Below are 27,105 nucleotides of genomic sequence, written 5' to 3' on the forward strand. Positions count from 1 at the left end.
TGCTCTGTTTATTAAGCTAAGGCCTAACAATGTGGGATGAACCCCACGTTTAAGGCTGGCTCAATACTCAGGCCTTGGAAAACATGCCTCAATTTTACAGGAGGGATTCTATGGATGAAGTCCAATGAGTGCAGCCCTAATCTACACAACCTCTCCTCATAAGAAAATCCCTCCATACCCGGGATCAACCCAGTTAACCTTCTCTGGACTGCCTCCAATGCCAACATATCTTTCCTTAGGTAAGGGGACCAAAACTGTTCACAGTATTCCAGGTGTGGTCTAACTCGCTAAAACATGTATAGTTTTAGAAAGACTTCCTTATTTTGATACTCCATTCCCTTTGAAATAAGATGGCTACTGGCTGCGCAGTGAATGATGGACTGATGCTTTTCTCTCACTGATTTCTGTACATTCAAATACACACTTAGATTTTGAGAATTTTTTGATAGGGCTGGTCTGTTTGATGCAAAACTGACAGAAATGAGAGAATGCACAGCAGGCTGGGAAATCAGGCTCAATGAAGGTTACGGTCAGGGCTCCCCAGGGCTGAGTAAAGTGGTAATAACACGAGGAGCAGGAATGAGATAGACTATGTATGAAGAGGAGAAAGCAAAGTAGATTTTGAACTTACACATCCGCAGCCTCTCGATGTTCTCCATTGCCACATATCCTAATTCCCCAGTGACTGCCCGAATGTCCTGCACCAACCTGGTTTGTGACTCAGCAGTGGTTGAATTGTCCCAGATAACAGCCACATTGTGGCCTGTCTTTATATCAAATCGATCCATTACAAATCCTGAAAACACAACTCATTAGAAAATACTGGCAGTTGAATGGAGCGGATATGCCCCTGATAACACTCATCAGTAAATACTCTCAGCATCAATGTCAGAGAAAAGACTCAAAAGTGCAGACACTACACTCTGCCCCCACCCCAATCTTCACATTCAGGATGGTGCCCATTTCCTTCACTCTCAGTGGGGGTGTTAGACTCTAACCGTCCCCTTTCCTCTCTTTTTCTATTTTCACACTCACTGGGAGTGGGGATGTTCGACCCTAACCATCCCCTTTCCTCTCTCTCACACTCACTTGGAGTGGGGGTGTTAGACTTTTTTTTTCTTCTTTTTTAAAATAAACTTACGAGTACCTAATTCATTTTTTCCAATTAAGGGGCAATTTAGCGTGTTCAATCCTCCTACCTTGCACATCTTTGGGTTGTGGGGGCGAAACTCACGCAAACACGGGGAGAATGTGCAAACTCCAGGGGTGTTAGACTTTAACCATCCCCTTTCATAGGATTTACAGTGCAGAAGGAGGCCATTCGGCCCATCAAGTCTGCACCGGCTCTTGGAAAGTGCACCCTACATAAGTCCACACCTCCAACCTGTCCCCGTAACCACACCTAAACTTTTCAGGCACTAAGGACAATTTAACATGGCCAATCCACCTAACCTGCACATCTTTGGACTGTGGAAGGAAACCCACACAGACACGGGGAGAACGTGCAGACAGTGACCCAAGCCGGGAATAAAACGTGTGAAACAACTAAACACTGTGCTCCCCTCTCTCTACTTTCACACCCACTTGGAGTGGGGTGTTAAAACCTTAACCATCCCCTTTTGTCTCTCGCTCTTTATTTTCACACTCACTGGGAGTGGGGGTGTGACTCTAACCGTCCCCTTTCCTCTCTATTTTCACATTCACTGGGAGTGGGGGGTCTTAGACTCTAACCGTCCCCTTTCCTCTCTCGCTCTCTATTTTCACACTCACTGGGAGTGGGGGTGTGACTCTAACCGTCCCCTTTCCTCTCTATTTTCACACTCACTGGGAGGGGGAGTGTTAGACTCTAACCATCCCCTTTCCTCTCTCTCTATTTTCACACTCACTGGGAGTGGGGGTGTTAGACTAACCGTCCCCTTTCCTCTCTATTTTCACATTCACTGGGAGTGGGGGTGTTAGACTCTAACCATCCCCTTTCCTCTCTCTCTCTTTATTTTCCCACTCACAGTTTTCTTCCTCCGGCGCCGCTCTGACGTAATCAGTTCGCGACTCCCCGGTGACATCACAGAGGCGGTGATGGCGGCGTTGTGGCGGTGCGGACTGCAGAGAGGACTGAGGATCGGTAATCCACCCGGGGACCCGATCGCGGGGGACGGGGAACCTAATGTCTGGCGTCCGGAGCCTGTTCCGTCCGGGCAGCCAGCTCCATGTTTTTAATCAGGGTGAATTCTGGTGCAGTTTCTGTGGCAGCACAGTGGTTAGCACTGCTGCCTCACAGCGCCAGGGTCCCCAGTTCAATTCCTGTCTTATGAAACTGGGGAGTCTGCAGGTTCTCTCCTTGTCTGCGTGGGTTTCATCTGGGTGGAGGATTGGCCATGATAATTTGTCCCTTAGTGTTGAGGGAGGTGTGTGTTCGGTTGTGGAGATAGGGCTGGGTGAATGGGTGCGTGAACATGGGTAGAGTTCTCTTTCGGAGGGTCGGAGCAGACTCGATGGGCTGAATGGCCTCCTTCTGCACTCTAGGGATTCTATGAAAGAATCTGATAAACCATTGTATCTGACGCTGTGCTGTACCTGTCCTGGGAGTGTTTGATGGGGACAGTGTAGATCAGTGTTTTTGAAAGTGGTTGTCGTGACCTGCGGGTGGGTTGTGGGATGATGTAAAACGGATCACCAAAATGTCTCCAAAAGTTATCCCTGAGGATTGCCTGACCTTGTTTCCCATTTTCTCTCTGGGTAAAATCTCGCTGCAGTACAGTGTGTGGCCACATGAGGCTGATGTAGAGGCCGGTGCCGTGGACTTTCTGCCTCCCGGGGTCACTGCTACTGTCACCGCCACTGACACAGCCTCTCGCAGCCACTCCTGTTTCTGCAGCACCTGATCAGCCAGGTTAGTCAACACCTGCACGTACAACTAAAGAGTTTCAAAGAAAAAAAATCAATTCTCTTTAAATTTATTTCCTGCAGATACTCCTTCTGCACAATGTTAGTTTCCAGCAGTGCTTCGCGCTCTTTTTTGTTTCAGGCCTGCATCCCCCACCCAAAACAAAGTGACTGCTGACTGGAATGTTTCCACAAATACCCCAGTCGGTAACATATAGCCAGAGTACTGCCTTATATAGGATCTAGCAGATAATTCCTGTGTATCCTGTGGGTGTCACCCCACCTTTCAATTGATCCATTGTCACAAAGCTGATTCATGTTTGTCCGATTCTGAACTCGGCTCTGGGGTGACGGGTGTGGATTTAGGAACTCCATCCATCCCAGTCAGGGGAAATGCATCTGTTTAAGTACAGCTCACAAGAAACACAGAGTCAATGATCACACAAAGAGCTTTAGGGTTAACGTTCTGAATCGAATGCATGTTTAATGTCTGCCACTTTTACAATTGTCACTTTCTGAGAACAGTTGCTCTCTCAGTGAGAATGTCTTTGCTATCAAAGAACAAAGAACAAAGAAATGTACAGCACAGGAACAGGCCCTTCGGCCCTCCAAGCCCGTGCCGACCATACTGCCCGACTAAACTACAATCTTCTACACTTCCTGGGTCTGTATCCTTCTATTCCCATCCTATTCATATATTTGTCAAGATGCCCCTTAAATGTCCCTATCGTCCCTGCCTCCACTACCTCCTCCGGTAGTGAGTTCCAGGCACCCACTACCCTCTGCGTAAAAAACTTGCCTCGTACATCTACTCTAAACTTTGCCCCTCTCACCTTAAACCTATGCCCCCTAGTAATTGACCCCTCTACCCTGGGGAAAAGCCTCTGACTATCCACTCTGTCTATGCCCCTCATAATTTTGTATACCTCTATCAGGTCGCCCCTCAACCTCCTTCGTTCCAGTGAGAACAAACCGAGTTTATTCAATCGCTCCTCATAGCTTATGCCCTCCATACCAGGCAACATTCTGGTAAATCTCTTCTGCACCCTCTCTAAAGCCTCCACATCCTTCTGGTAGTGTGGCGACCAGAATTGAACACTATACTCCAAGTGTGGCCTAACTAAGGTTCTATACAGCTGCAACATGACTTGCCAATTCTTATACTCAATGCCCCGGCCAATGAAGGCAAGCATGCCGTATGCCTTCTTGACTACCTTCTCCACCTGTGTAGCCCCTTTCAGTGATCTGTGGACCTGTACTCCTAGATCTCTTTGACTTTCAATACTCTTGAGGGTTCTACCATTCACTGTATATTCCCTACCTGCATTAGCCCTTCCAAAATGCATTACCTCACATTTGTCCAGGTTAAACTCCATCTGCCATCTCTCCGCCCAAGTCTCCAGACAATCTAAATCCTGCTGTATCCTCAGACAGTCCTCATCGCTATCCGCAATTCCACCAACCTTTGTGTCGTCTGCAAACTTACTAATCAGACCAGTTACATTTTCCTCCAAATCATTTATATATACTACAAAGAGCAAAGGTCCCAGCACTGATCCCTGTGGAACACCACTGGTCACAGCCCTCCAATTAGAAAAGCATCCCTCCATTGCTACCCTCTGCCTTCTATGGCCTAGCCAGTTCTGTATCCACCTTGCCAGTTCACCCCTGATCCCGTGTGACTTCACCTTTTGTACTAGTCTACCATGAGGGACCTTGTCAAAGGCCTTACTGAAGTCCATATAGACAACATCTACTGCCCTACCTGCATCAATCATCTTAGTGACCTCCTCGAAAAACTCTATCAAGTTAGTGAGACACGACCTCCCCTTCACAAAACCGTGCTGCCTCTCACTAATACGTCCATTTGCTTCCAAATGGGAGTAGATCCTGTCTCGAAGAATTCTCTCCAGTAATTTCCCTACCACTGAAGTAAGGCTCACCGGCCTGTAGTTCCCGGGATTATCCCTGCCACCCTTCTTAAACAGAGGAACAACATTGGCTATTCTCCAGTCCTCCGGGACATCCCCTGAAGACAGCGAGGATCCAAAGATTTCTGTCAAGGCCTCAGCAATTTCCTCTCCAGCCTCCTTCAGTATTCTGGGGTAGATCCCATCCGGCCCTGGGGACTTATCTACCTTAATATTTTTTAAGACACCCAACACCTCGTCTTTTTGGATCACAATGTGACCCAGGCTATCTACACCCCCTTCTCCAGACTCAACATCTACCAATTCCTTCTCTTTGGTGAATACTGATGCAAAGTATTCATTTAGTACCTCGCCCATTTCCTCTGGCTCCACACATAGATTCCCTTGCCTATCCTTCAGTGGGCCAACCCTTTCCCCGGCTACCCTCTTGCTTTTTATGTAAGTGTAAAAAGCCTTGGGATTTTCCTTAACCCTATTTGCCAATGACTTTTCATGACCCCTTCTAGCCCTCCTGACTCCCTGCTTAAGTTCCTTCCTACTTTCCTTATATGCCACACAGGCTTCGTCTGTTCCCAGCCTTTTAGCCCTGACAAATGCCTCCTTTTTCTTTTTGACGAGGCCTACAATATCATTCGTCATCCAAGGTTCCCGAAAATTGCCGTATTTGTCTTTCTTCCTCACAGGAACATGCCTGTCCTGTATTCCTATCAACTGACACTTGAAAGCCTCCCACATGTCAGATGTTGATTTGCCCTCAAACATCCGCCCCCAATCTATGCTCTTCAGTTCCCGCCTAATATTGTTATAATTAGCCTTCCCCCAATTTAGCACATTCATCCTCGGACCACTCTTATCCTTGTCCACCAGTACTTTAAAACTTACTGAATTGTGGTCACTGTTACCGAAATGCTCCCCTACTGAAACATCTACCACCTGGCCGGGCTCATTCCCCAATACCAGGTCCAGTACCGCCTCTTCCCTAGTTGGACTGTTTACATATTGTTTTAAGAAGCCCTCCTGGATGCTCCTTACAAACTCTGCCCCGTCTAAGCCCCTGGCACTAAGTGAGTCCCAGTCAATATTGGGGAAGTTGAAGTCTCCCATCACCACAACCCTGTTGTTTTTACTCTTTTCCAAAATCTGTCTACCTATCTGCTCCTCTATCTCCCGCTGGCTGTTGGGAGGCCTGTAGTATACCCCCAACATTGTGACTGCACCCTTCTTATTCCTGATCTCTACCCATATAGCCTCACTGCCCTCTGAGGTGTCCTCTCGCTGTATAGCTGTGATACTCTCCTGAACAAGTAGCGCAACTCCGCCTCCCCTTTTACATCCCCCTCTATCCCGCCTGAAACATCTAAAACCTGGAACGTTTAGCTGCCAATCCTGCCCTTCCCTCAACCAGGTCTCTGTAATGGCAACAACATCATAGTTCCAAGTAGTAATCCAAGCTCTAAGTTCATCTGCCTTACCCGTAATGCTCCTTGCATTAAAACATATGCACTTCAGGCCACCAGACCCGCTGTGTTCAGCAACTTCTCCCCGTCTGCTCTGCCTCAGAGCCACACTGTCCATATTCCCTAGTTCTCCCTCAACGCTCTCACCTTCTGACCTATTGCTCCCGTGCCCACCCCCCTGCCATACTAGTTTAAACCCTCCCGTGTGACACTAGCAAATCTCGCGGCCAGGATATTTATGCCTCTCCGGTTTAGATGCAACCCGTCCATCTTATACAGGTCACACCTGCCCCGGAAGAGCTCCCAGTGGTCCAGATAACCGAAACCCTCCCTCCTACACCAGCTGTTTAGCCACGTGTTTGTCTGCTCTATCTTCCTATTTCTAGCCTCACTGGCACGTGGCACAGGGAGTAATCCCGAGATTACAACCCTCGAGGTCCTGTCTTTTAACTCAATGGTGAGTCTCCTTCCTTCCCCATCAACCCAAAATCCAGGTGTGTTTCCAAGAATTTCCGCATTCCGCCTTCAAACACCTGAGGAGTCTGAAGGCTAACTTATCAAATAATAAGTTATTTAGATCTCCAAATAAAAACAAAAACAGAAAATATATTTTCATTTACAATTTTTTTAGCTTTAAAAATACAGAAGTGCCAACAACGAACGTGATGTTTTAAAAAGTAATTGGAGAATCTATTGTGAACGTGGTGTGGGTCGCAAGAGGTGGCCATTTTGTAAAAATGGGTCGCCTGAAAAAAAGTTTGAAAAATACTGGTGTAGATAGAGGTTTACACTTTATCTAACCCCGTGCTGTACCTGTCCTGGGAGTGTTTGATGGGGACAGTGTAGAGGGAGCTTTACTCTGTATCTAACCCCTTGCTGTACCTGTCCTGGGAGTGTTTGATGAGGACAGTGTCGAGGGAGCTTTACTCTGCATCTAACCCGTGCTGTACCTGTCCTGAGAGTGTTTGATGGCTCGATGAATGACTCCAGAAGCGAGATTGGATGACAATTGAAGGCTTTATTGGACTAGATGTTTCCCCCAGCAGTGCAGGCACAGAATGCAGCTGCTAGGGAGACACAGACTCTTATACGCCGCCTTACTGGGCGGAACCAGCAGGCAGGCTTCACCAATGATCTTCCTGTCTCAGGTACCTCCCACACCAATGATCTTACATGCTCAACCTAGGTACCGTAATATCCCTAATACCGACTACCACATTCACCCCCTGTTAAAAAAGAGTCCACCGGGGGTGGTGGTCTCGCGTCACACAGTGGTAGAGGTTATGGTGGTACCCGTCGGTGGTACAGTGTTTTGCCTTATTACATGTCACAACTATTTACAGTATTCATTTTACATGTACATATCAGAATGAAGCAATTAGTCGATCAGGGGCCCTGGTCGTCCTCTGTGATTGTCGCAGTTTCGGCGGTGATGCAGGCGCCGGCTCGGACATCCGTGACTCCGGGAGCGTGACTTTGGCTTTTTCGGTAGCATCATCACCCCTGGGTGGGACCAGTGGAAGAACCGATCCACCTGGAAAGGGGGCAGCCATGGGGTGCGCCGATGGGAGGGAGGGTGGGATTGGTGGGGGGGGTGTGGGTGGGGATCCAGCGGGCGCCAGGTCCCGTAGGGAGACCGTATCCTGCCAGCCGTCGGGATATGCCACGTAGGCGTACTGAGGGTTAGCGTGAAGGAGGTGGACCCTCTACCAATGGGTCCGACTTGTGCGCCCGCACGTGTTTGCGGAGCAGAATGGGTCCAGGAGCTGCCAGCCATGTTGGGAGCGAGGTCCCAGAGGACTTCCTAGGGAAGACGAGATGTTAATGAGGTGTTTAGTTTGTCATGGCACACAGCAGTGATCGGATGGAGTGGAGTGCATCGGGAAGAACCTCCTGCCAGCGGGAGACTGGGAGATTCCTGGACCATAGGGCCAGTAGGACGGTCTTCCAGACCGTTCCGTTCTCCTTCTCTACCTGTCCGTTTCCCCGCGGGTTATAAATGGTCGTCCTGCTCGAGGCGATGCCCTTGCTGAGCAGGAATTGACACAGTTCGTCGCTCATGAAGGAGGACCCCCTATCGCTGTGTATGTAGGTGGGGAAACCGAACAGGGTAAAGATACTGTGGAGGGCTTTTATGACGGTGGTTGTGGTCATGTCGGGGATGGCGAATGGGAACCGGGAGTACTCGTCAATCACGTTCAGGAAGTACGTGTTGTGGTCGGTGGAGGGGAGGGGCCCTTTGAAGTCCATGCTGAGGCGTTCAAAGGGACGGGAAGCCTTTATCAGGTGCGCTTTCTCTGACCTGTGGAAGTGCGGCTTGCACTCGGCGCAGATTTGGCAGTTCCTGGTGGCGGTCCTGACCTTGAGGGAGTAGGGAAGGTTGCGGGTCTTGATAAAATGGAAGAATCGAGTGACCCCCCCAGGTGGCAGAGGTCCTCATGGAGGGCCCAGAGTCGGTCTACTGGTACGTTGGCACATGTGCCGCGGGATAGGGCATCAGGAGGCTCATTTAGCTTCCCGGGACGATACAAGATCTCATAGTTGTAGGTGGAGAGCTCGATCCTCCACCGTAAGATCTTATCATTCTTTATCTTGCCCCACTGTGCATTATCGAACATGAAAGCTACCGACCGTTGGTCAGTGAGGAGCGTGAATCTCCTGCCGGCCAGGTAATGCCTCCAGTGCCGCACAGCTTCTACTATGGCCTGGGCCTCCTTTTCAACGGAGGAATGACGGATTTCTGAAGCATGGAGGGTGCGTGAGAAGAAGGCCACGGGCCTGCCCGCTTGGTTGAGGGTGGCCGTCAGAGCTATGTCGGACGCGTCGCTCTCGACTTGGAAGGGAAGGGATTCATCGATTGCGTGCATCGTGGCCTTTGCGATGCCCGCCTTTATGCGGCTGAAGGCCTGGCGGGCCTCTGCAGACAGGGGGAAAACCGAGGATTGGATTAGTGGGCGTGCCGTGTCCGCATAATTGGGGACCCACTGGGCGTAATATAAAAATCGCAGGCAGCGTTTCAGGGCCTTGGAGCAGTGGGGGAGGGGAAACTTCATGAGGGGGCGCATGCGTTCGGGATCTGGGCCTAGGACTCCATCATGCACTACGTAGCCGAGGATGGCTGGACGGTCGGTGCTGAACATGCATTTGTCCTTGTTGTAGGTTAAGTTGAGGGTTTTTGCGGTATGGAGGAATTTGCGGAGGTTGGTGTCATGGTTCTGCTGGTCGTGGCCGCAGATGGTGACGTTGTCGAGGTACGCAAACGTGGCCCGCAAACCGTACCAGTCAACCGTTCGGCCCATCTCCCGTTGGAAGACCGAGACTCCATTTGTGACACCGAAGGGAACCCTTAGGAAGTGGTAGAGCCACCCATCTGCTTCGAATGCAGTGTACTTGCGGTCGCCCGGGCGGATGGGAAGCTGGTGGTAGGCGGATTTGAGGTCCACAGTGGAAAAGACCTTGTATTGTGCAATCTGATTGACCAAATCAGATATGCAGGGGAGAGGGTGCGCGTTGAGCTGCGTCTACCTGTTGATGGTCTGACTATAATCGATGACCATCCTGTGCTGCTCCCCGATCTTTACAACCACTACTTGAGCTTTCCAGGGGCTGTTGCTAGCCTCGATAATATCGTCCTTCAGTAGCCGCTGGACTTCCGACCTAATGAAGGTCCAGTCCTGGGCACTGTACCGTCTGCTCCTGGTGGCGACGGGCTTGCAATCCGGGGTGAGGTTCGCAAAAAGGGAAGGCGGGTCGACCTTGAAGGTCGCGAGGCTGCAGACAGTGAGGGGGGGTATAGGGCCGCCAAATTTAAAGGTTAAGCTCTGGAGGTTGTATTCGAAGTCCAATCCCAGGAGCGTGGCAGCGCAGAGGTGAGGGAGGACGTAGAGTCGGAAATTTTTTAATTCAATTCGCTACGCAGAACCCCTTGATCTCTACAGAGTGAGACCCGGAGGCCAGGGAGATTCTTTGGTTAACTGGGTGTATGGGAAGAGAACTGAGCCTTCCCGTGTTGGGGTGTATGAAGCTCTCGGTGCAACCGGAGTCGATCAGGCAGGATGTTTTGCGCCCGTTGATGAGCACGGTCGTCGTCGCGGTCGAGGTGTTCGGGGCCGAGACTGGTCCAGGGTCACCGAGGCGAGTAGTGGTAAAAGTTGAAGATTTTCCTCGGCGGTGTGTGGATATCCGAATCGGGATCCTGAGACTCCAACCAAGATGGCGGCGCCCATGGGTTGCACATGGCTGGGGGTGGGCAAGATGGCGGCGCCCACGCATCGCACGTGGTCCCTGGGGAACAAGATGGCGGCGCCCGGGGCCCGCACATGGCATGGGAAAATGAAGATGGCGGCGCCCGCGGCCCGCACGTGGCCCGTGGAGAGAGTTGTGGTGGCGGCCCCGGCTTACCCCCGGAGACAGCGGCGACCGCCCGGGCCTGGCATACCGCCACAAAATGGCCCATTTTGCCACAACCTTTGCGGTTGGAGGGGCGGGCCGGGCAGCGCCGCCATGGGTGCTTGGCTTACCTGCAAAAATAACAGTGGGGCCCCCGGGGTTGCCTGGTAGCCGCACGGCACAAGCTTGTGGGGGGATGGGGGATGCATCGGGGTTGGCCGCGGGTGGGTTCCACGCTGCCCAAGGGGCTGCCGCGCGGTCGGGGACCTACGCGTGGGCGTTTCGGGAGGCCACATCCAGGGAGCTAGCAAGGGCCCGTGCCTCCTTGAGGCCGAGAGTCTCTTTCTCCAGCAGCCGCTGACGGATTTGGAGGACAGCATACCTGCAACGAATGCGTCCCAGATTAAAAGTTCTGTGTGGTCGCTGGCTGAAACTTGTGGGCAGTCACAGTTCCTACCTAGTACCTGGAGCGCGCGGTAGAATTCATCCAGCGATTCCCTCGGGATTTGTCACCTTGTCGCTAGCAGATGTCGGGCGTAAATCTGGTTTACTGGGCGAATGTAGTGTCCTTTCAACAGGACCATCGCGGCCTCAAAATCGTCTGCATCCTCGATGAGGGTGTAGATCTCTGAGCTCACCCTCGAGTGGAGAACTTGCAGTTTCTGGTCCTCCGTGGGTGCAGTCGTGGCCGTCCTGAGGTACCCTTTGAAGCACACCAGCCAGTGTTTGAAGGTTGACTGAGTTTGCCGCGTGGGGGCTGAATTGCAGACACTCCGGCTTGATTCGGAGCTCCATTCTTTAAAATCTAGTCCAATAAATTGATGCTCAATCAATGACTCCAGAAGCGAGATTGGATGACAATTGAAGGCTTTATTGGACTAGATGTTTCCCACAGCAGCGCAGGCACAGAATGCAGCTGCTCGTGAGACACAGACTCTTATACACCGCCTGACTGGGCGGAACCAGCAGGCAGGCTTCACCAATGATCTTCCTGTCTCAGGTACCTCCCACACCAATGATCTTACAGCCTCAACCTAGGTACCGTAATACCCCTAATACCGACTACCACAATGGGGACACTGTAGAGGGAACTTTACTCACTAATTTGTGCTATACCTGTCCTGGGAGTGTTTGATGGGGACAGTGTAGATAGAGGTTTACTCTGTATCTAAGCTGTGCTGTACCAGTCTTGGGAGTGTTTGATGGGTTTGGTGAGTTTGAAGTTTTTTGTCATGATTGAATGAGAGATCTGAAGCATATTTTCTCTTGCAGCAACTGCTCTGTCCTGTGGTGGAATACGCAGGGGTCTGCGAACATCAGCATACTTACGAATGGTTGGTGTGGATCAGCAGCCCGGACAGTATCACCATACTTCACAGACATACACAGCGGCTCAGGAATCCAGCTCCAGGTATGGTCAGCTGCTCTGAAGCTGGTGCAGATGAGTAGTACACCTACATCATTCACCATATCAAGTGGAATGGGCTTCATAGGATTTAAAATCTACATCTCTACTTGATCAGATCACAAGAAAAAGATGTGACCTACAAAAAGACAGGTCATCTAACGGTGTAGACATGAAAACTGGAGGAACTACCGGGTAGTACGGTAGCACAAGTGGATAGCACTGTGGCTTCACAGCGCCAGGTTCCCAGGTTCGATTCCTTGCTGGGTCACTGTCTGTGCGGAGTCTGCACGTTCTCCCCGTGTCTGCGTGGGTTTCCTCCGGGTGCTCCAGTTTCCTTCCACAGTCCAAAGATGTGCATGTTAGGTGGATTGGCCATGATAAATTGCCCTTAGTGACCAAAAAGTTAGGAGGGGTTATTGGGTTATGGGGATAGGGTGCAAGTGAGGGCTTAAGTTCAGACTTAATGGGCCGAATGGCCTCCTGCACTGTAAGTTCCATGTTCTACGAAATAATGACATAGCTGATGTGTTGGGTGCTCTGGATCCGTGGAACACATACAGGCCACCAACACTTAAAATAGTGCAACACTATTTTATTAAGTTCGAAACTGTTGAACATACTTTCACTGTGGGTTAACACGATGTTAGATTAAACTAAAGACCTATGCCTGTCCTAACCAGTCTATGCACTCAGCACATCGTGAAGATCTGTGCTGTAAGCTGCAAGCTCTGTCCTTCTAGGAGGCTGCATCCCGAATGAGCGGGAACTCTGATGCCCCCTGTCTTTATAGTGAGTGTGCTCTAACTGGTGATTGGCTGCGGTGTTGTGTGTGTTGATTGGTCCCACTGTGTGTCCTTCAGTGTGTGTGTATCTGCACCATGGTATACTGGTGTATATTATGACAATAGCCTTCAGCTCAAATTACACACTAATGTCCTTACTAGATTTGAAAATTGCAAGTCTCCCTGTTGTGAGTCTCCCCCATCCCCCTCACTGCGACTCCACCTCTTCTCTTTACCATCTAGAAGGACAAGGGCAGCAGACACAAGGGAACAGCACCACCTGGAGGTTCCCTTCTTAGTCACTCACCATCCTGACTGGGAAATATATCGCCGTTCCTTCACTGTCAGTGGGTCAAAATCCTGGAACTCCCTCCCTAACAGCACTGTGGGTGCACCTACACCACATGGACTGCAGTGGTTCAAGAAGGCAGCTCATCACCACTTCCTCAAGGGCAATTAGGGATGAGTAATAAATGCTTACCTAGCCAGCGACGCCACATCTTGAGAAAGAATAAAATGAGCAGTTCTGTGCTGTGTGCTCCAGTGTAAAGATAAAGCTATATGAAGTTTTAGAGTATTAGAGTTGATATCGTATTTGTAGTTTTTGGATTCCACATTATTGAAATGAAGTTACACCAATAAAGAGTTACAAGTTTAAATTGACAATTTTTAGGATAGAGGAGTTGGAGTCTGGATTGTGTTATTGGAGTCAGTGACTCAGTTGAGAGCATGTTGTGGAGATGCCGGCGTTGGACTTGGTGAGTGAGCACACCCTATTCATCTGAGGAAGGAGCAGCGCTCCGAAATCTAGTGATTTGAAACAAACCTGTTGGACTTTAACCTGGTGTTGTGAGACTTCTTACTGAGAGCATGTTAGTAATAGTTTAGATAGGTTGTAGAAGGGAAGAATGGTGATGGGAATAGGATCAGGAACATGGGATTGGAATAGTGCTCCTGAGCTGGGTGAACCCCAATATGGAGATATTGGTCCAAATACAGGTATATTCCAGCCGCTGAGTCAGCCGGAGATGCCGGCTGCTGGGTCAGCCGGAGATGCCGGCTGCTGGGTCAGCCGGAGATGCCGGCTGCTGGGTCAGCCGGAGATACCGGCTGCTGGGTCAGCCGGAGATACCGGCTGCTGGGTCAGCCGGAGATGCCGGCTGCTGGGTCAGCCGGAGATGCCGGCTGCTGGGTCAGCCGGAGATACCGGCTGCTGGGTCAGCCGGAGATACCGGCTGCTGGGTCAGCCGGAGATACCGGCTGCTGGGTCAGCCAGAGATACCGGCTGCTGGGTCAGCCGGAGATACCGGCTGCTGGGTCAGCCGGAGATGCCGGCTGCTGGGTCAGCCGGAGATGCCGGCTGCTGGGTCAGCCGGAGATGCCGGCTGCTGGGTCAGCCGGAGATACCGGCTGCTGGGTCAGCCATCTGTAGGGAGAGAAAATAGCTAACGTTCCGAGTCCAATGACTCTGTCAAAGCTAACAGTCAGAGAATGTGGGGAATATTTATGCTGTGGAGTGAGAATGAAAGATGAGTCATAGCCACAGAAACCCAAGGAAACCGGGTGCTAATGGCCACAGACACCAAGGGGAAAGAGTCCCAGAGAGAACAAGAGATGTGAGAGGCCAAACAGCAGAGAAACTAACATCAGAGGGTGAACTGGGACAGATGGAGATGTGGGGGGGGGGGGGGGGGGGGGGGGGGAAGGGAAGGGGGAAGCAAAGAGGAGAATGGGTAAGGAAAGGTGGATAAGATTTGGGGGGGGGGGGGTTAAATATATATTAAGAAAGACCAGAAAGAAAGAAATGGTAAAAGACAGTTCAAATGAAATGGATGAAAACAAATGGGTCGAGGTGAGGTAGAGCTAATCATCTGAAGTTGTTGATTCAATGTTGAGACCGGAAGGCTGTGGTGTGCCTACCCGGAACTGGTTCCTCCAGTTTGCGTTGAGCTCCACTGGAACATTGCAGCAGGCCAAGGACAGACATGTGCGCATGGGAGCAGGGTACCAAACGCAGACTGGGTGATCGCTTTGCTGAGCATCTTCGGTCTGTGCGCATTCAGGACCCGGACCTTCCCGTTGCTTGCCATTTTAACAAAAGGACCTGCTCCCATGCCCACATGTCTGTCCTTGGACACTAAGTGCAATTTAGCATGGCCAATCCACCTAACCTGCACATCTCTGGACTGTGGGAGGAATCCAGAGCACCCGGAGGAAACCCACGCACACACAGGAAGAAAGTGCAAACTCCACACAGACAATCATTCGAAGCTGGAATTGAACCCGGGTCCCTGGCATGTGAGGAAGCAGTGCTAACCACTGTGCCACCGTTCCGCCGTTGTTAATTGTACATTAATTGAGTGTTTATTTGTCTTGAAATGGTGGTCTGGGAACTGACCTGTATTCCTATAGATAGAAAGACCCACACTAATGATGCCACCTTTTGCGGAAAGGACCTCCTCGATAGCCTGTACGTGGGCCTGCCCAAGATGGCCATTAACAAATCCAGGCAGTGGGAAATCAAGGGGTCTTTATGCCTGACCACCTGCTCCTCTTCCGTCTGTGCTCGGGTGTGTCTGGAGAGGGGGCATGTGTTGTTCACCAGTATGCTTATAGTTTTCCACACCCAGTGGGCGACAGGAGTACAACATCACTCCTGGGAATGTTATTTCAATATAAGCTGATAAGTTTCCTTGAAAGATTTTGTTTCTGTTACAGTGGGGTCATAATGCCCGTTTCAAATGGGACACTCAATTCCGAACAAATAAGAACAGACTGAAATAGGGTTCAAAGCAGAATACTGCGGATGCTGGAAATCTGAAATACAATCAGTTTTGAGTCCGTGTGAAAGGAGGAGAGTCTGAAGAAGAGTCATGTGGACTCGAAACATTAACTCTGTCTCTCTCTCTCCACAAGTGCTGCCAGACCTGCTGAGATTTTGCAGCATTTACTGGAACAGAGTTATTGGATTGAAGAAATATTTTATTTTTAAAAAATAATAAATTTATAGTACCCAATTCATTTTTTTCCAATTAAGGGGCAATTTAGCGTGGCCAATCCACCTTCCCTGCACATCTTTGGGTTGTGGGGGCAAAACCCTCGCAAACACGGGGAGAATGTGCAAACTTCACACGGACAGTGACCCAGAGCCGGAATCGAACCTGGGACCTCGGCGCCGTGAGAATGCAGTGCTACCACTGCACCACTGTGCTGCCTGGATTGAAGAAATATGATATGTCCAGTCTGTCTGTGAATGATCTGTAACTGGATAAAGATTTCAGTTCCTTCCTTCACTCCCTGTCTATCTGAATTGTATTGAGTGTGACGGGATCACTGCTCTTTCACACCCTCCTTCTGGAACACCGTTGTGTTATAAAATGGTACACATGGACCCACTGCAGTGAATCACTGGGGAACACCACAGCTGAAAGGTGGTGTGACTCCGCTCCACTGGGTTAATCAGATGTAATGGAAGAACTCGGTACATTTCTCACTCTTCTATTCCTCTTCTTCTAGCTGTCATTCCGAACAGCATGGGGAGAAAGCAGAGGGTTTTGAATCTGAGGAAGAGCTCCGACAGCAGCTCCTGTCCGCAGCCCTGGAATTTGTTCCCCACTTTGGCTGGTCAATGGAGGCCATAGCAGAAGGAGCCAAGGTAGAGGATCCAAGCTCTTCTCATAGCTGTAAATTATTAAAAACTGTTGTACTGCCGATCTGTTCAACTCAACTTACTGTTGTAACTTACTGTTTCACCTGAGGAAGGAGCAGTGCTCCGAAAGCTAGTGATTCAAAACAAACCTGTTGTAAGACTTCTTACTGTGCTCACCCCAGTCCAATGCCGGCATCTCCACATCACAACTTACTGTTGTCACACTTTTTCCAAATTTACATTTACAGTGGAAACAGCCTTCATAAAGAAGTCACTGTAATTATAGCCTCTCGCCATGGGTGATAATAAATCACTTCATGTTTTACATTACTCTCCAAACTGTCCGATCAAATACTCGCAGGGCAGGTACAGCACGGGGTTAGAGACAGAGTAAATCTCTCTCAACACTGTCCCCATCAAATAATCCCAGGACAGGAACAGCAAGGAGTTAGAGACAGAGTAAAGCTCCCTATATACTGTCCCCATCAAACATTCCCAGGACAGGTACAGCAAGGAGTTAGAGACAGAGTAAAGCTCCCCTACATTGTCCCCATCAAACACTCCCAGGACAGGAACAGCAAGGAGTTAGAGACAGAATAAAGCTCCCTATACACTGTCCCCATCAAACATTCCCAGGACAGGTACAGCAGGGGGTTAGAGACAGAGTAAAGCTCCGTATACACTGTCCCCATCAAACATTCCCAGGACAGGCACAGCAAGGAGTTAGAGACAGAGTAAAGCTCCCTCTACACTGTCCCCATCAAACATTCCCAGGACAGGTACAGCAAGGAGTTAGAGTTAATCTCTGTTCTGCTGTTTATCTAATTACCTTTTGAATGTCTCAATTCAATCTGCCTCCATAACACTCGAAGATGTGGAGATGCTGGCGTTCGACTGGGAGAGTCTATATGCACGTTCTTCTTGGAGATCCTCTCCACTTTGATCCGGTAGTTTGCGGTGTGGGTGGGAGACATGGGGCGGGATTCTCCACTCCCGCGCCAAAGTGGCCGCGCCGTCGTGAACGCCGTTGAGGTTCACGACGGTGCGAAACGGCCATGATCCCAACCGATTCAGCCCTGACAATGGGCTAGGATCAAGGCCGCGTCATCTACACGCACCAGGCCTTGTCGCCCGCGTAAAGGGCACCGTTCACGACGGCAGCGACCAGGTGTGGACGGCGTCGGGGGGAACCCGCCGTTTTGGCCTGGCCGCTCGGCCCATCCGGGCCTGAGAATAGCGGGGGGGCCGGAGAATCGCCATTTTGGGTGTCTCCGGCGATTCTCCGTCCTGCGGCCCGCGAAACTCGACCGGGCCATTCCCACTGCTTGGGAGAATCGCAGGAGGGCGTCGGACTGGCGTCCCGGGAAATTTTGGCGGCCCAGGCGATTCTCCCAACCGGCGCAGGAGTGGAGAATCTCGCCCCATGATGTGGAGATGCCGGCATTGGACCTGAAGGCAGAGCATTGCAGTCTTCACAATCTCCTCAAATCTGTGTCCTCTCGTTCTTGATCCTTTCATGTGTGAGAACAGTTTCTCCCTCTCCACTCTGTCCAGACCCCTCTCCTCTCAACTTTCTCTTCTCAAAGGAGAACAGTCCTAACATCTCAAATCTATCCTCAATTCTGGGACCATTTTCGTGAAATTTTCTGTGCTCTCTAATATCGTCACATCTGATTTAACTCAGTGGGCTAGTTTGCTGGTTTGTGATGCAGAACAAGGCCAGCAGCACTGGTTCAATTCCAGTACCAGCTGAGCATTCTGAATTCTCGTTCTGTGTACACGAACAGGCGGCGGAATGTGGCGACTCGGGGCTTTTCACAGTAACTTCATTGCAGTCTTAATGTAAGCCTACTTGTGACAATAAAAGATTATTTATTTATTTTATTTATCCATCTTAAAGTGCATTGCCCAGATATGGATGCAATACTCCAGCTAAGACTGAACTCGTGTTTCAGACATGTATAAGATAAGCTCCTTGCCTCTATTATTAAAGCCTGGAAATCAGTTTACTTTACCAAATGTCCTCTCAGCCGGTCCTGTCACCATCAATTCACATAAACACCCAGCTGTTACTCCCCCACCCCTCACTGTCAAATGATAATAATATAATAATCTTTATTATTGTCACAAGGAGACTTGCATTAACACTCCAATGAAGTTACTGTGAAAAGCCCCTAGTCGCCACATTCCAGCCCCTGTTCGGGTACACTGAAGGAGAATTCGGAATGTCCAAATTACCTCACAGCACATCTTTCAGGACTGTGGGAGGAAACCGGAGCACCCGGAGGAAACCCACACCAACATGGGGAGAACATGCAGACGGGCTTACCCACCCCCACCCCCGCCACCTGCTCTCTCCCCCCTGACAGTTCTCTTTCACCACCCATCTCCCTGCTCCGCCCCCCCCAGACTCTCTTCACCCCCCCCCTGGCTCCATTCACCCCCCCCCCCTCCGCTCTCTTCTCTCTCTCTCTCTCTCTCTCTCTCCCCCTCTCTCTCTCCACCCCCCTCGCTCGCCACCCCCCTCGCTCTCCAACCCCCTCGCTCTCCAACCCCCTCGCTCTCCAACCCCCTCGCTCTCCACCCCCCTCGCTCTCCACCCCCTCGCTCTCCCCCCTTGCTCTCCACCCCTCTCGCTCTCCACCCCCTCGCTCTCCAACCCCCTCACTCTCCAACCCCCTCGCTCTCCACCCCCTCGCTCTCCACCCCCTCACTCTCCGCCCCCTTGCTCTCCACCCTCCTCGCTCTCCACCCTCCTCACTCTCCACCCCCTCACTCTCCACCCCCTCACTCTCCACCCCCCTCGCTCTCCACCCCCCTCGCTCTCCACCCCCCTCGCTCTCCACCCCCCTCGCTCTCCACCCCCCTCGCTCTCCACCCCCCTCGCTCTCCACCCCCCTCGCTCTCCACCCCCCTCGCTCTCCACCCCCTCGCTCTCCACCCCCTCGCTCTCCACGCCCCTCGCTCTCCACGCCCCTCGCTCTCCACGCCCCTCGCTCTCCACGCCCCTCGCTCTCCACGCCCCTCGCTCTCCACGCCCCTCGCTCTCCACCCCCCTCCCTCTCCACCCCCTCGCTCTCCAACTCCCTCGCTCTCCAACTCCCTCGCTCTCCACCCCCTCACTCTCCACCCCCCTCGCTCTCCACCCCCTCGCGCTCCACCCCCCTCGCTCTCCACCCCCTCGCTCTCCACCCCCCTCGCTCTCCACCCCCCTCACTCTCCACCCCCCTCGCTCTCCACCCCCCTCGCTCTCCACCCCCCTCGCTCTCCACCCCCTCGCGCTCCACCCCCTCGCTCTCCACCCCCCTCACTCTCCACCCCCCTCGCTCTCCACCCCCTCGCGCTCCACCCCCTCCTTCTCCACCCCCCTCGCTCTCCAACCCCCTTCCCTCTCCACCCCCTCACTCTCCACCCCCTCGCTCTCCACCCCCCTCGCTCTCCACCCCCTCGCTCTCCACCCCCCTCGCTCTCCACCCCCCTCACTCTCCACCCCCCTCGCTCTCCACCCCCCTCGCTCTCCACCCCCCTCACTCTCCACACCCCTCGCTCTCCACCCCCCTCACTCTCCACCCCCCTCGCTCTCCACCCCCTCGCGCTCCACCCCCTCCTTCTCCACCCCCTCGCTCTCCAACCCCCTTCCCTCTCCACCCCCTCACTCTCCACCCCCTCACTCTCCACCCCCTCGCTCTCCACCCCCCACGCTCTCCACCCCCCTCGCTCTCCACCCCCTCGCGCTCCAACCCCCTTCCCTCTCCACCCCCTCACTCTCCACCCCCTCACTCTCCACCCCCTCGCTCTCCACCCCCCACGCTCTCCACCCCCCTCGCTCTCCACCCCCTCGCGCTCCACTCCCTCCCTCTCCACCCCCCTCGCTCTCCAACCCCCTTCCCTCTCCACCCCCCTCGCTCTGCACCCCCTCGCTCTGCACCCCCTCGCTCTCCACCCCCCTCACTCTCCACCCCCCTCGCTCTCCACCCCCCTCACTCTCCACCCCCCTCGCTCTCCACCCCCTCGCGCTCCACCCCCTCCCTCTCCACCCCCCTCGCTCTCCAACCCCCTTCCCTCTCCACCCCCTCACTCTCCACCCCCCTCGTTCTCCACCCCCTCACTCTCCGCCCCTTCGCTCTCCACCCTCCTCGCTCTCGACCCCCCTCGCTCTCCACCCCCTCGCTCTCCACCCCCCTCGCTCTCCACCCCCCTCGCTCTCCGCTCCCCTCGCTCTCCACCCCCTCGCTCTCCACCCCCTCGCTCTCCACGCCCCTCGCTCTCCACGCCCCTCGCTCTCCACGCCCCTCGCTCTCCACGCCCCTCGCTCTCCACGCCCCTCGCTCTCCACGCCCCTCGCTCTCCACGCCCCTCGCTCTCCACGCCCCTCGCTCTCCACGCCCCTCGCTCTCCACGCCCCTCGCTCTCCACGCCCCTCGCTCTCCACGCCCCTCCCTCTCCACCCCCTCCCTCTCCACCCCCTCGCTCTCCAACCCCCTCGCTCTCCAGCCCCTCGCTCTCCACACCCTCACTCTCCAACCCCCTCGCTCTCCACCCCCTCACTCTCCACCCCCCTCGCTCTCCACCCCCTCGCGCTCCACCACCCTCGCGCTCCACCCCCCTCGCTCTCCACCCCCTCACTCTCCACCCCCTCACTCTCCACGCCCCTCGCTCTCCACGCCCCTCGCTCTCCACGCCCCTCGCTCTCCACGCCCCTCGCTCTCCACGCCCCTCGCTCTCCACGCCCCTCGCTCTCCACGCCCCTCGCTCACCACGCCCCTCGCTCTCCACGCCCCTCGCTCTCCACGCCCCTCGCTCTCCACGCCCCTCGCTCTCCACGCCCCTCGCTCTCCACGCCCCTCGCTCTCCACGCCCCTCGCTCTCCACGCCCCTCGCTCTCCACGCCCCTCGCTCTCCACGCCCCTCGCTCTCCACGCCCCTCGCTCTCCACGCCCCTCGCTCTCCACGCCCCTCGCTCTCCACGCCCCTCCCTCTCCACCCCCTCCCTCTCCACCCCCTCGCTCTCCAACCCCCTCGCTCTCCAGCCCCTCGCTCTCCACCCCCTCACTCTCCAACCCCCTCGCTCTCCACCCCCTCACTCTCCACCCCCCTCGCTCTCCACCCCCTCGCGCTCCACCACCCTCGCGCTCCACCCCCCTCGCTCTCCACCCCCTCACTCTCCACCCCCTCGCTCTCCACCCCCCTCGCTCTCCACCCCCTCGCTCTCCACCCCCTCGCTCTCCACCCCCCTCGCTCTCCACCCCCCTCGCTCTCCACCCCCCTCACTCTCCACCTCCCTCACTCTCCACCCCCCTCGCTCTCCACCCCCTCACGCTCCACCCCCTCACGCTCCACCCCCTCCCTCGCTCTCCAACCCCCTTCCCTCTCTACCTCCCGTCGCTCTGCACCCCCTCACTCTCCACCCCCTCACTCTCCACCCCCCTCGCGCTCCACCCCCCTCGCGCTCCACCCCCTCGTGCTCCACCCCCCTCCCTCTCCACCCCCCTCGCTCTCCAACCCCCTTCCCTCTCCACCCCCCTCGCTCTCCACCCCCCTCGCTCTGCACCCCCTCGCTCTCCACCCCCTCCGCTCTCCACCCCCCTCGCTCTCCACCCCCTCGCTCTCCACCCCCCTCGCTCTCCACCCTCTCGCTCTCCACCCCCTCGCTCTCCCCAACCGCTGTCTCTCGCTCACTCTCTCCCTATTGGCTCTCCCTCTCCCACACCAACCTTGGCCTCGGTGATTGATTTTGTTGCAGGATGATGGGGGTTAAGGTGGTGATAAGCTGCAGTATAATCACCAACGTGGCCTCTGTTGGTTTTCAGGTACTGGATTTATCACCGGCAGTTACAGGAATGTTCAGCCATGGCCCGGGAGATTTAGTCCTGCACTTTGTGTGTCAGTGTAACAAGCAGCTGTCTGGACAGCTGACTGAGCAACACCAACAGGTCCAGACTGGACAGCAGGAGTGAGTATAACACCAGACAAGCAATGTCCTTTCACACCTTGCTTGTCTCATTTAAACAGATGGATAATAATCCGGAGCGTTCAAACTCATTGTATCAGTTTGAGAATATAGATTTGGTTTAAAGAAACTGGATTTAAAAAGCTGAGATCAGTAAGAGTGATGAGAAAACTTTGACAAATGAAAAACCCACCTGGTTCATGAGTATCCATCAGGGATAGGAAGCTGCTGTCCTCTCCCTCATTGATCAATGCTTCATCACTAACTACACCTCTGGGTGAAGAAGAAAGGATAATAAATGCCAGGCATAGCGGTCATTCAGACACCTGCTGTATTCTCCATTATCATCACCCTTCACCCCAACCCCCTCATCTCAACCCCACTCACCACAACCCCACTCACCCCAACCCCACTCACTCCAACCCCCCTCACCACAACCCCACTCACCACAACCCCACTCACCCCAAACCCCCTCACCTCAACCCCACTCACCACAACCCCACTCACTCCAACCCCCCTCACCACAACCCCAGTCACCCGAACCCCCCTCACCTCAACCCACACTCACCACAACCCCAGTCACCCCAACCCCCCTCACCTCAACCCCACTCACCACAAGCCCAGTCACCCCAACCCCCCTCACCCCAACCCCACTCACCCCAACCCCACTCACCTCAACCCCACTCACCACAACCCCAGTCACCCCAACCCCCCTCACCTCAACCCCACTCACCCCAACCCCACTCACCCCAACCCCACTCACCCCAACCCCACTCACCCCAACCCCACTCGCCCCAACCCCACTCGCCCCAACCCCACTCGCCCCAACCCCACTCGCCCCAACCCCACTCGCCCCAACCCCACTCGCCCCAACCCCACTCGCCCCAACCCCACTCACCCCAACCCCCCTCACCTCAACCCCACTCACCCCAACCCCGCTCACCCCAACCCCACTCACCCCAACCCCCCTCACCTCAACCCCACTCACCACAACCCCACTCACCCCAACCCCCCTCACCACAACCCCACTCACCACAACCCCAGTCACCCGAACCCCCCTCACCTCAACCCACACTCACCACAACCCCAGTCACCCCAACCCCCCTCACCACAACCCCACTCACCACAACCCCAGTCACCCCAACCCCAGTCACCCCAACCCCCCTCACCTCAACCCCACTCACCCCAACCCCACTCACCCCAACCCCACTCACCCCAACCCCACTCACCCCAACCCCACTCACCCCAACCCCACTCACCCCAACCCCACTCGCCCCAACCCCACTCGCCCCAACCCCACTCGCCCCAACCCCACTCACCCCAACCCCACTCACCCCAACCCCCCTCACCTCAACCCCACTCACCCCAACCCCCCTCACCTCAACCCCACTCACCCCAACCCCACTCACCCCAACCCCACTCACCCCAACCCCCCTCACCTCAACCCCACTCACCACAACCCCACTCACCCCAACCCCCTCACCCCAACCCCACTCACCCCAACCCCCCTCACCTCAACACTACTCACCCCAACCCCACTCATCCCAACCCCACACACCCCAACCCCCCTCACCCCAACCCCCCTCACCTCAACCCCACTCACCCCAACCCCACTCACCCCAACCCCACTCACCTCAACCCCACTCACCCCAACCCCACTCACCCCAACCCCACTCACCCCAACCCCACTCACCCCAACCCCACTCACCCCAACCCCACTCACCCCAACCCCACTCACCCCAACCCCACTCACCCCAACCCCACTCACCCCAACCCCACTCACCCCAACCCCGCTCACCCCAACCCCGCTCACCCCAACCCCGCTCACCCCAACCCCGCTCACCCCAACCCCGCTCACCCCAACCCCGCTCACCCCAGCCCCGCTCACCCCAGCCCCGCTCACCCCAACCCCACTCACCCCAACCCCACTCACCCCAACCCCCCTCACCCCAACCCCCCTCACCCCAACCCCCCTCACCCCAACCCCACTCACCACAACCCCACTCACCCCAACCCCACTCACCCCAACCCCACTCACCCCAACCCCACTCACCCCAACCCCACTCACCCCAACCCCACTCACCCCAACCCCACTCACCCCAACCCCACTCACCCCAACCCCACTCACCCCAACCCCACTCACCCCAACCCCACTCACCCCAACCCCACTCACCCCAACCCCACTCACCCCAACCCCACTCACCCCAACACCACTCACCCCAACCCCACTCACCCCAACCCCACTCACCCCAACCCCCCTCACCCCAACCCCCCTCACCCCAACCCCCCTCACCCCAACCCCACTCACCCCAACCCCACTCACCCCAACCCCACTCACCCCAACCCCACTCACCCCAACCCCACTCACCCCAACCCCACTCACCCCAACCCCACTCACCCCAACCCCACTCACCCCAACCCCACTCACCCCAACCTCACTCACCCCAACCCCGCTCACCCCAACCCCGCTCACCCCAACCCCGCTCACCCCAACCCCGCTCACCCCAACCCCGCTCACCCCAACCCCGCTCACCCCAAACCCGCTCACCCCAGCCCCGCTCACCCCAGCCCCGCTCACCCCAGCCCCGCTCACCCCAACCCCGCTCACCCCAACCCCCCTCACCCCAACCCCCCTCACCCCAACCCCCCTCACCCCAACCCCCCTCACCCCAACCCCCCTCACCCCAACCCCCCTCACCCCAACCCCACTCACCCCAACCCCACTCACCCCAACCCCACTCACCCCAACCCCACTCACCCCAACCCCACTCACCCCAACCCCACTCACCCCAACCCCACTCACCCCAACCCCACTCACCCCAACCCCACTCACCCCAACCCCACTCACCCCAACCCCACTCACCCCAACCCCACTCACCCCAACCCCACTCACCCCAACACCACTCACCCCAACACCACTCACCCCAACCCCACTCACCCCAACCCCACTCACCCCAACCCCACTCACCCCAACCCCCCTCACCCCAACCCCCCTCACCCCAACCCCACTCACCCCAACCCCACCCTCCCCAACCCCACTCACCCCAACCCCACTCACCCCAACCCCACTCACCCCAACCCCACTCACCCCAACCCCACTCACCCCAACCCCACTCACCCCAACCCCACTCACCCCAACCTCACTCACCCCAACCCCACTCACCCCAACCCCACTCACTCCAACCCCACTCACCCCAACCCCACTCACCCCAACCCCCCTCACCCCAACCCCCCTCACCCCAACCCCCCTCACCCCAAACCACCATCACCCCAGACCCCCCCTTGCCCCAGACCCTCCTCGCCCCAGACCCCCCTCGCCACAACCCCCCTCACCTCACACACCCTCACCACATCGACCCAAACCCCCCTCGCCCCAGACCCCCCTCGCCCCAGACCCCCTCGCCCCAGACCCCCCTCGCCCCAGACCCCCCTCGCCCCAGACCCCCCTCGCCCCAGACCCCCCTCGCCCCAGACCCCCCTCGCCCCAGACCCCCCTCGCCCCAGACCCCCCTCGCCCCAGACCCCCCTCGCCCCAGACCCCCCTCGCCCCAGACCCCCCTCGCCCCAGACCCCCCTCGCCCCAGACCCCCCTCGCCCCAGACCCCCCTCGCCCCAGACCCCCCTCGCCCCAGACCCCCCTCGCCCCAGACCCCCCTCGCCCCAGACCCCCCTCGCCCCAGACCCCCCAGGCCCCCTCTCCCCAGACCGCCCTCGCCCCAGGCCCCCCTCACCCCAGACCCCCCTCACCCCAGACCCCCCTCGCCCCAGGTCCCTCTTGCCCCAGGCCCCCCCTAGCCCCAGACCCCCCTCGCCCCAGACCTCCCTCGCCCCAGGCCCCCCTCACCCAGGCCCCCTCGCCCCACACCCCCTCGCCCCATCCAACCTCCCTAATCCCTGAACCACGCCCCATCCTCTACTTTCAGGGCCTGATGGGTGAATCAGGAAATCATACCCACCAGACCCAACTCTTTCTTGCTGTTGTCTGAAGTTTTCCTTGTCTGTACACAGAGCCAAGAAGACTGATAGATTTGTGAAGGATGCAGTGGAGGCCAGGCTACGGATGGTGATCCCTTATATAGACACCTGGCCACAGGTAAAGGCAAAGCAATGAGACCTCACATGTACATTCCAGCACTCGCTGCTTCTTGGGCCTGATACATTAATAAACATGCAGTCTGGGGAACAGTCTTTATGTATGGATCATGAAGCAGACTGAATTCACCATCACAAGCCACTGATGGGATTGGATTCGCTGTCACTCCAATAGGTTGCCTGGATTTTTGAAGAGGTTCAGTTTAATTATTGTGAAGCCACTGCGCCCACCAGAGGGATGCTTTGCTGGTTTTCACCAGAGGCCCACAATGCAGAGAATAGAAGGGCATGCTGCAGCAAAGGGCAAACCTAAAAATGAGGTGCCAACCTGGTGAAGCTACAACACAGAACTACATACACGGTGAACTGTGGAAACAGTGTGTTATAGCCGACGCTAAGCGATTCCAAATGCATTGATCAGATCAAAGCCCTGCAGTCCAGTCATGATGGTGGCAGACAATTGCTGAAGCATTTTCAACCATCTTCAGCCAGAAGTAATGAGTGGATGATCGTCTAGATTATATTGTGCTGGAATATCAGTCTAGATTATATTGTGCTGGAATA

General features: G+C 55.2%; 2 protein-coding genes across 9 annotated transcripts in view; one reads left to right on the forward strand and one right to left on the reverse strand.

Moving 5' to 3' along the window:
* Nucleotides 1–27,105, reverse strand: part of ciapin1 (cytokine induced apoptosis inhibitor 1) — a 132,460-nt gene that overhangs the window by 50,132 nt on the left and 55,223 nt on the right. Inside the window, exons 2-3 of one of the 8 annotated variants that reach the window (XM_072518672.1) lie at nt 22,643–22,722; nt 632–796 (exon numbers count right to left, since the gene is read on the reverse strand). In XM_072518672.1, coding sequence (XP_072374773.1) covers nt 632–796; nt 22,643–22,722 — 245 coding nt within the window. The other 7 variants (XM_072518673.1, XM_072518679.1, XM_072518674.1 and 4 more) reach the window with 7 other exon arrangements.
* The window catches only part of coq9 (coenzyme Q9 homolog (S. cerevisiae)), a 71,044-nt gene continuing 45,929 nt past the window's right edge, over nt 1,991–27,105 (forward strand). The window contains exons 1-5 of the mRNA XM_072518680.1: nt 1,991–2,122; nt 11,933–12,071; nt 16,367–16,505; nt 22,310–22,452; nt 26,458–26,542. Of these exons, the coding sequence (XP_072374781.1) occupies nt 2,077–2,122; nt 11,933–12,071; nt 16,367–16,505; nt 22,310–22,452; nt 26,458–26,542 (552 nt within the window). The 5' untranslated portion in view covers nt 1,991–2,076. The remainder of the gene's footprint in view (nt 2,123–11,932; nt 12,072–16,366; nt 16,506–22,309; nt 22,453–26,457; nt 26,543–27,105) is intronic.

Source organism: Scyliorhinus torazame, chromosome 10, assembly GCF_047496885.1.
Source record: "Scyliorhinus torazame isolate Kashiwa2021f chromosome 10, sScyTor2.1, whole genome shotgun sequence".
NCBI lineage: Eukaryota > Metazoa > Chordata > Chondrichthyes > Carcharhiniformes > Scyliorhinidae > Scyliorhinus > Scyliorhinus torazame.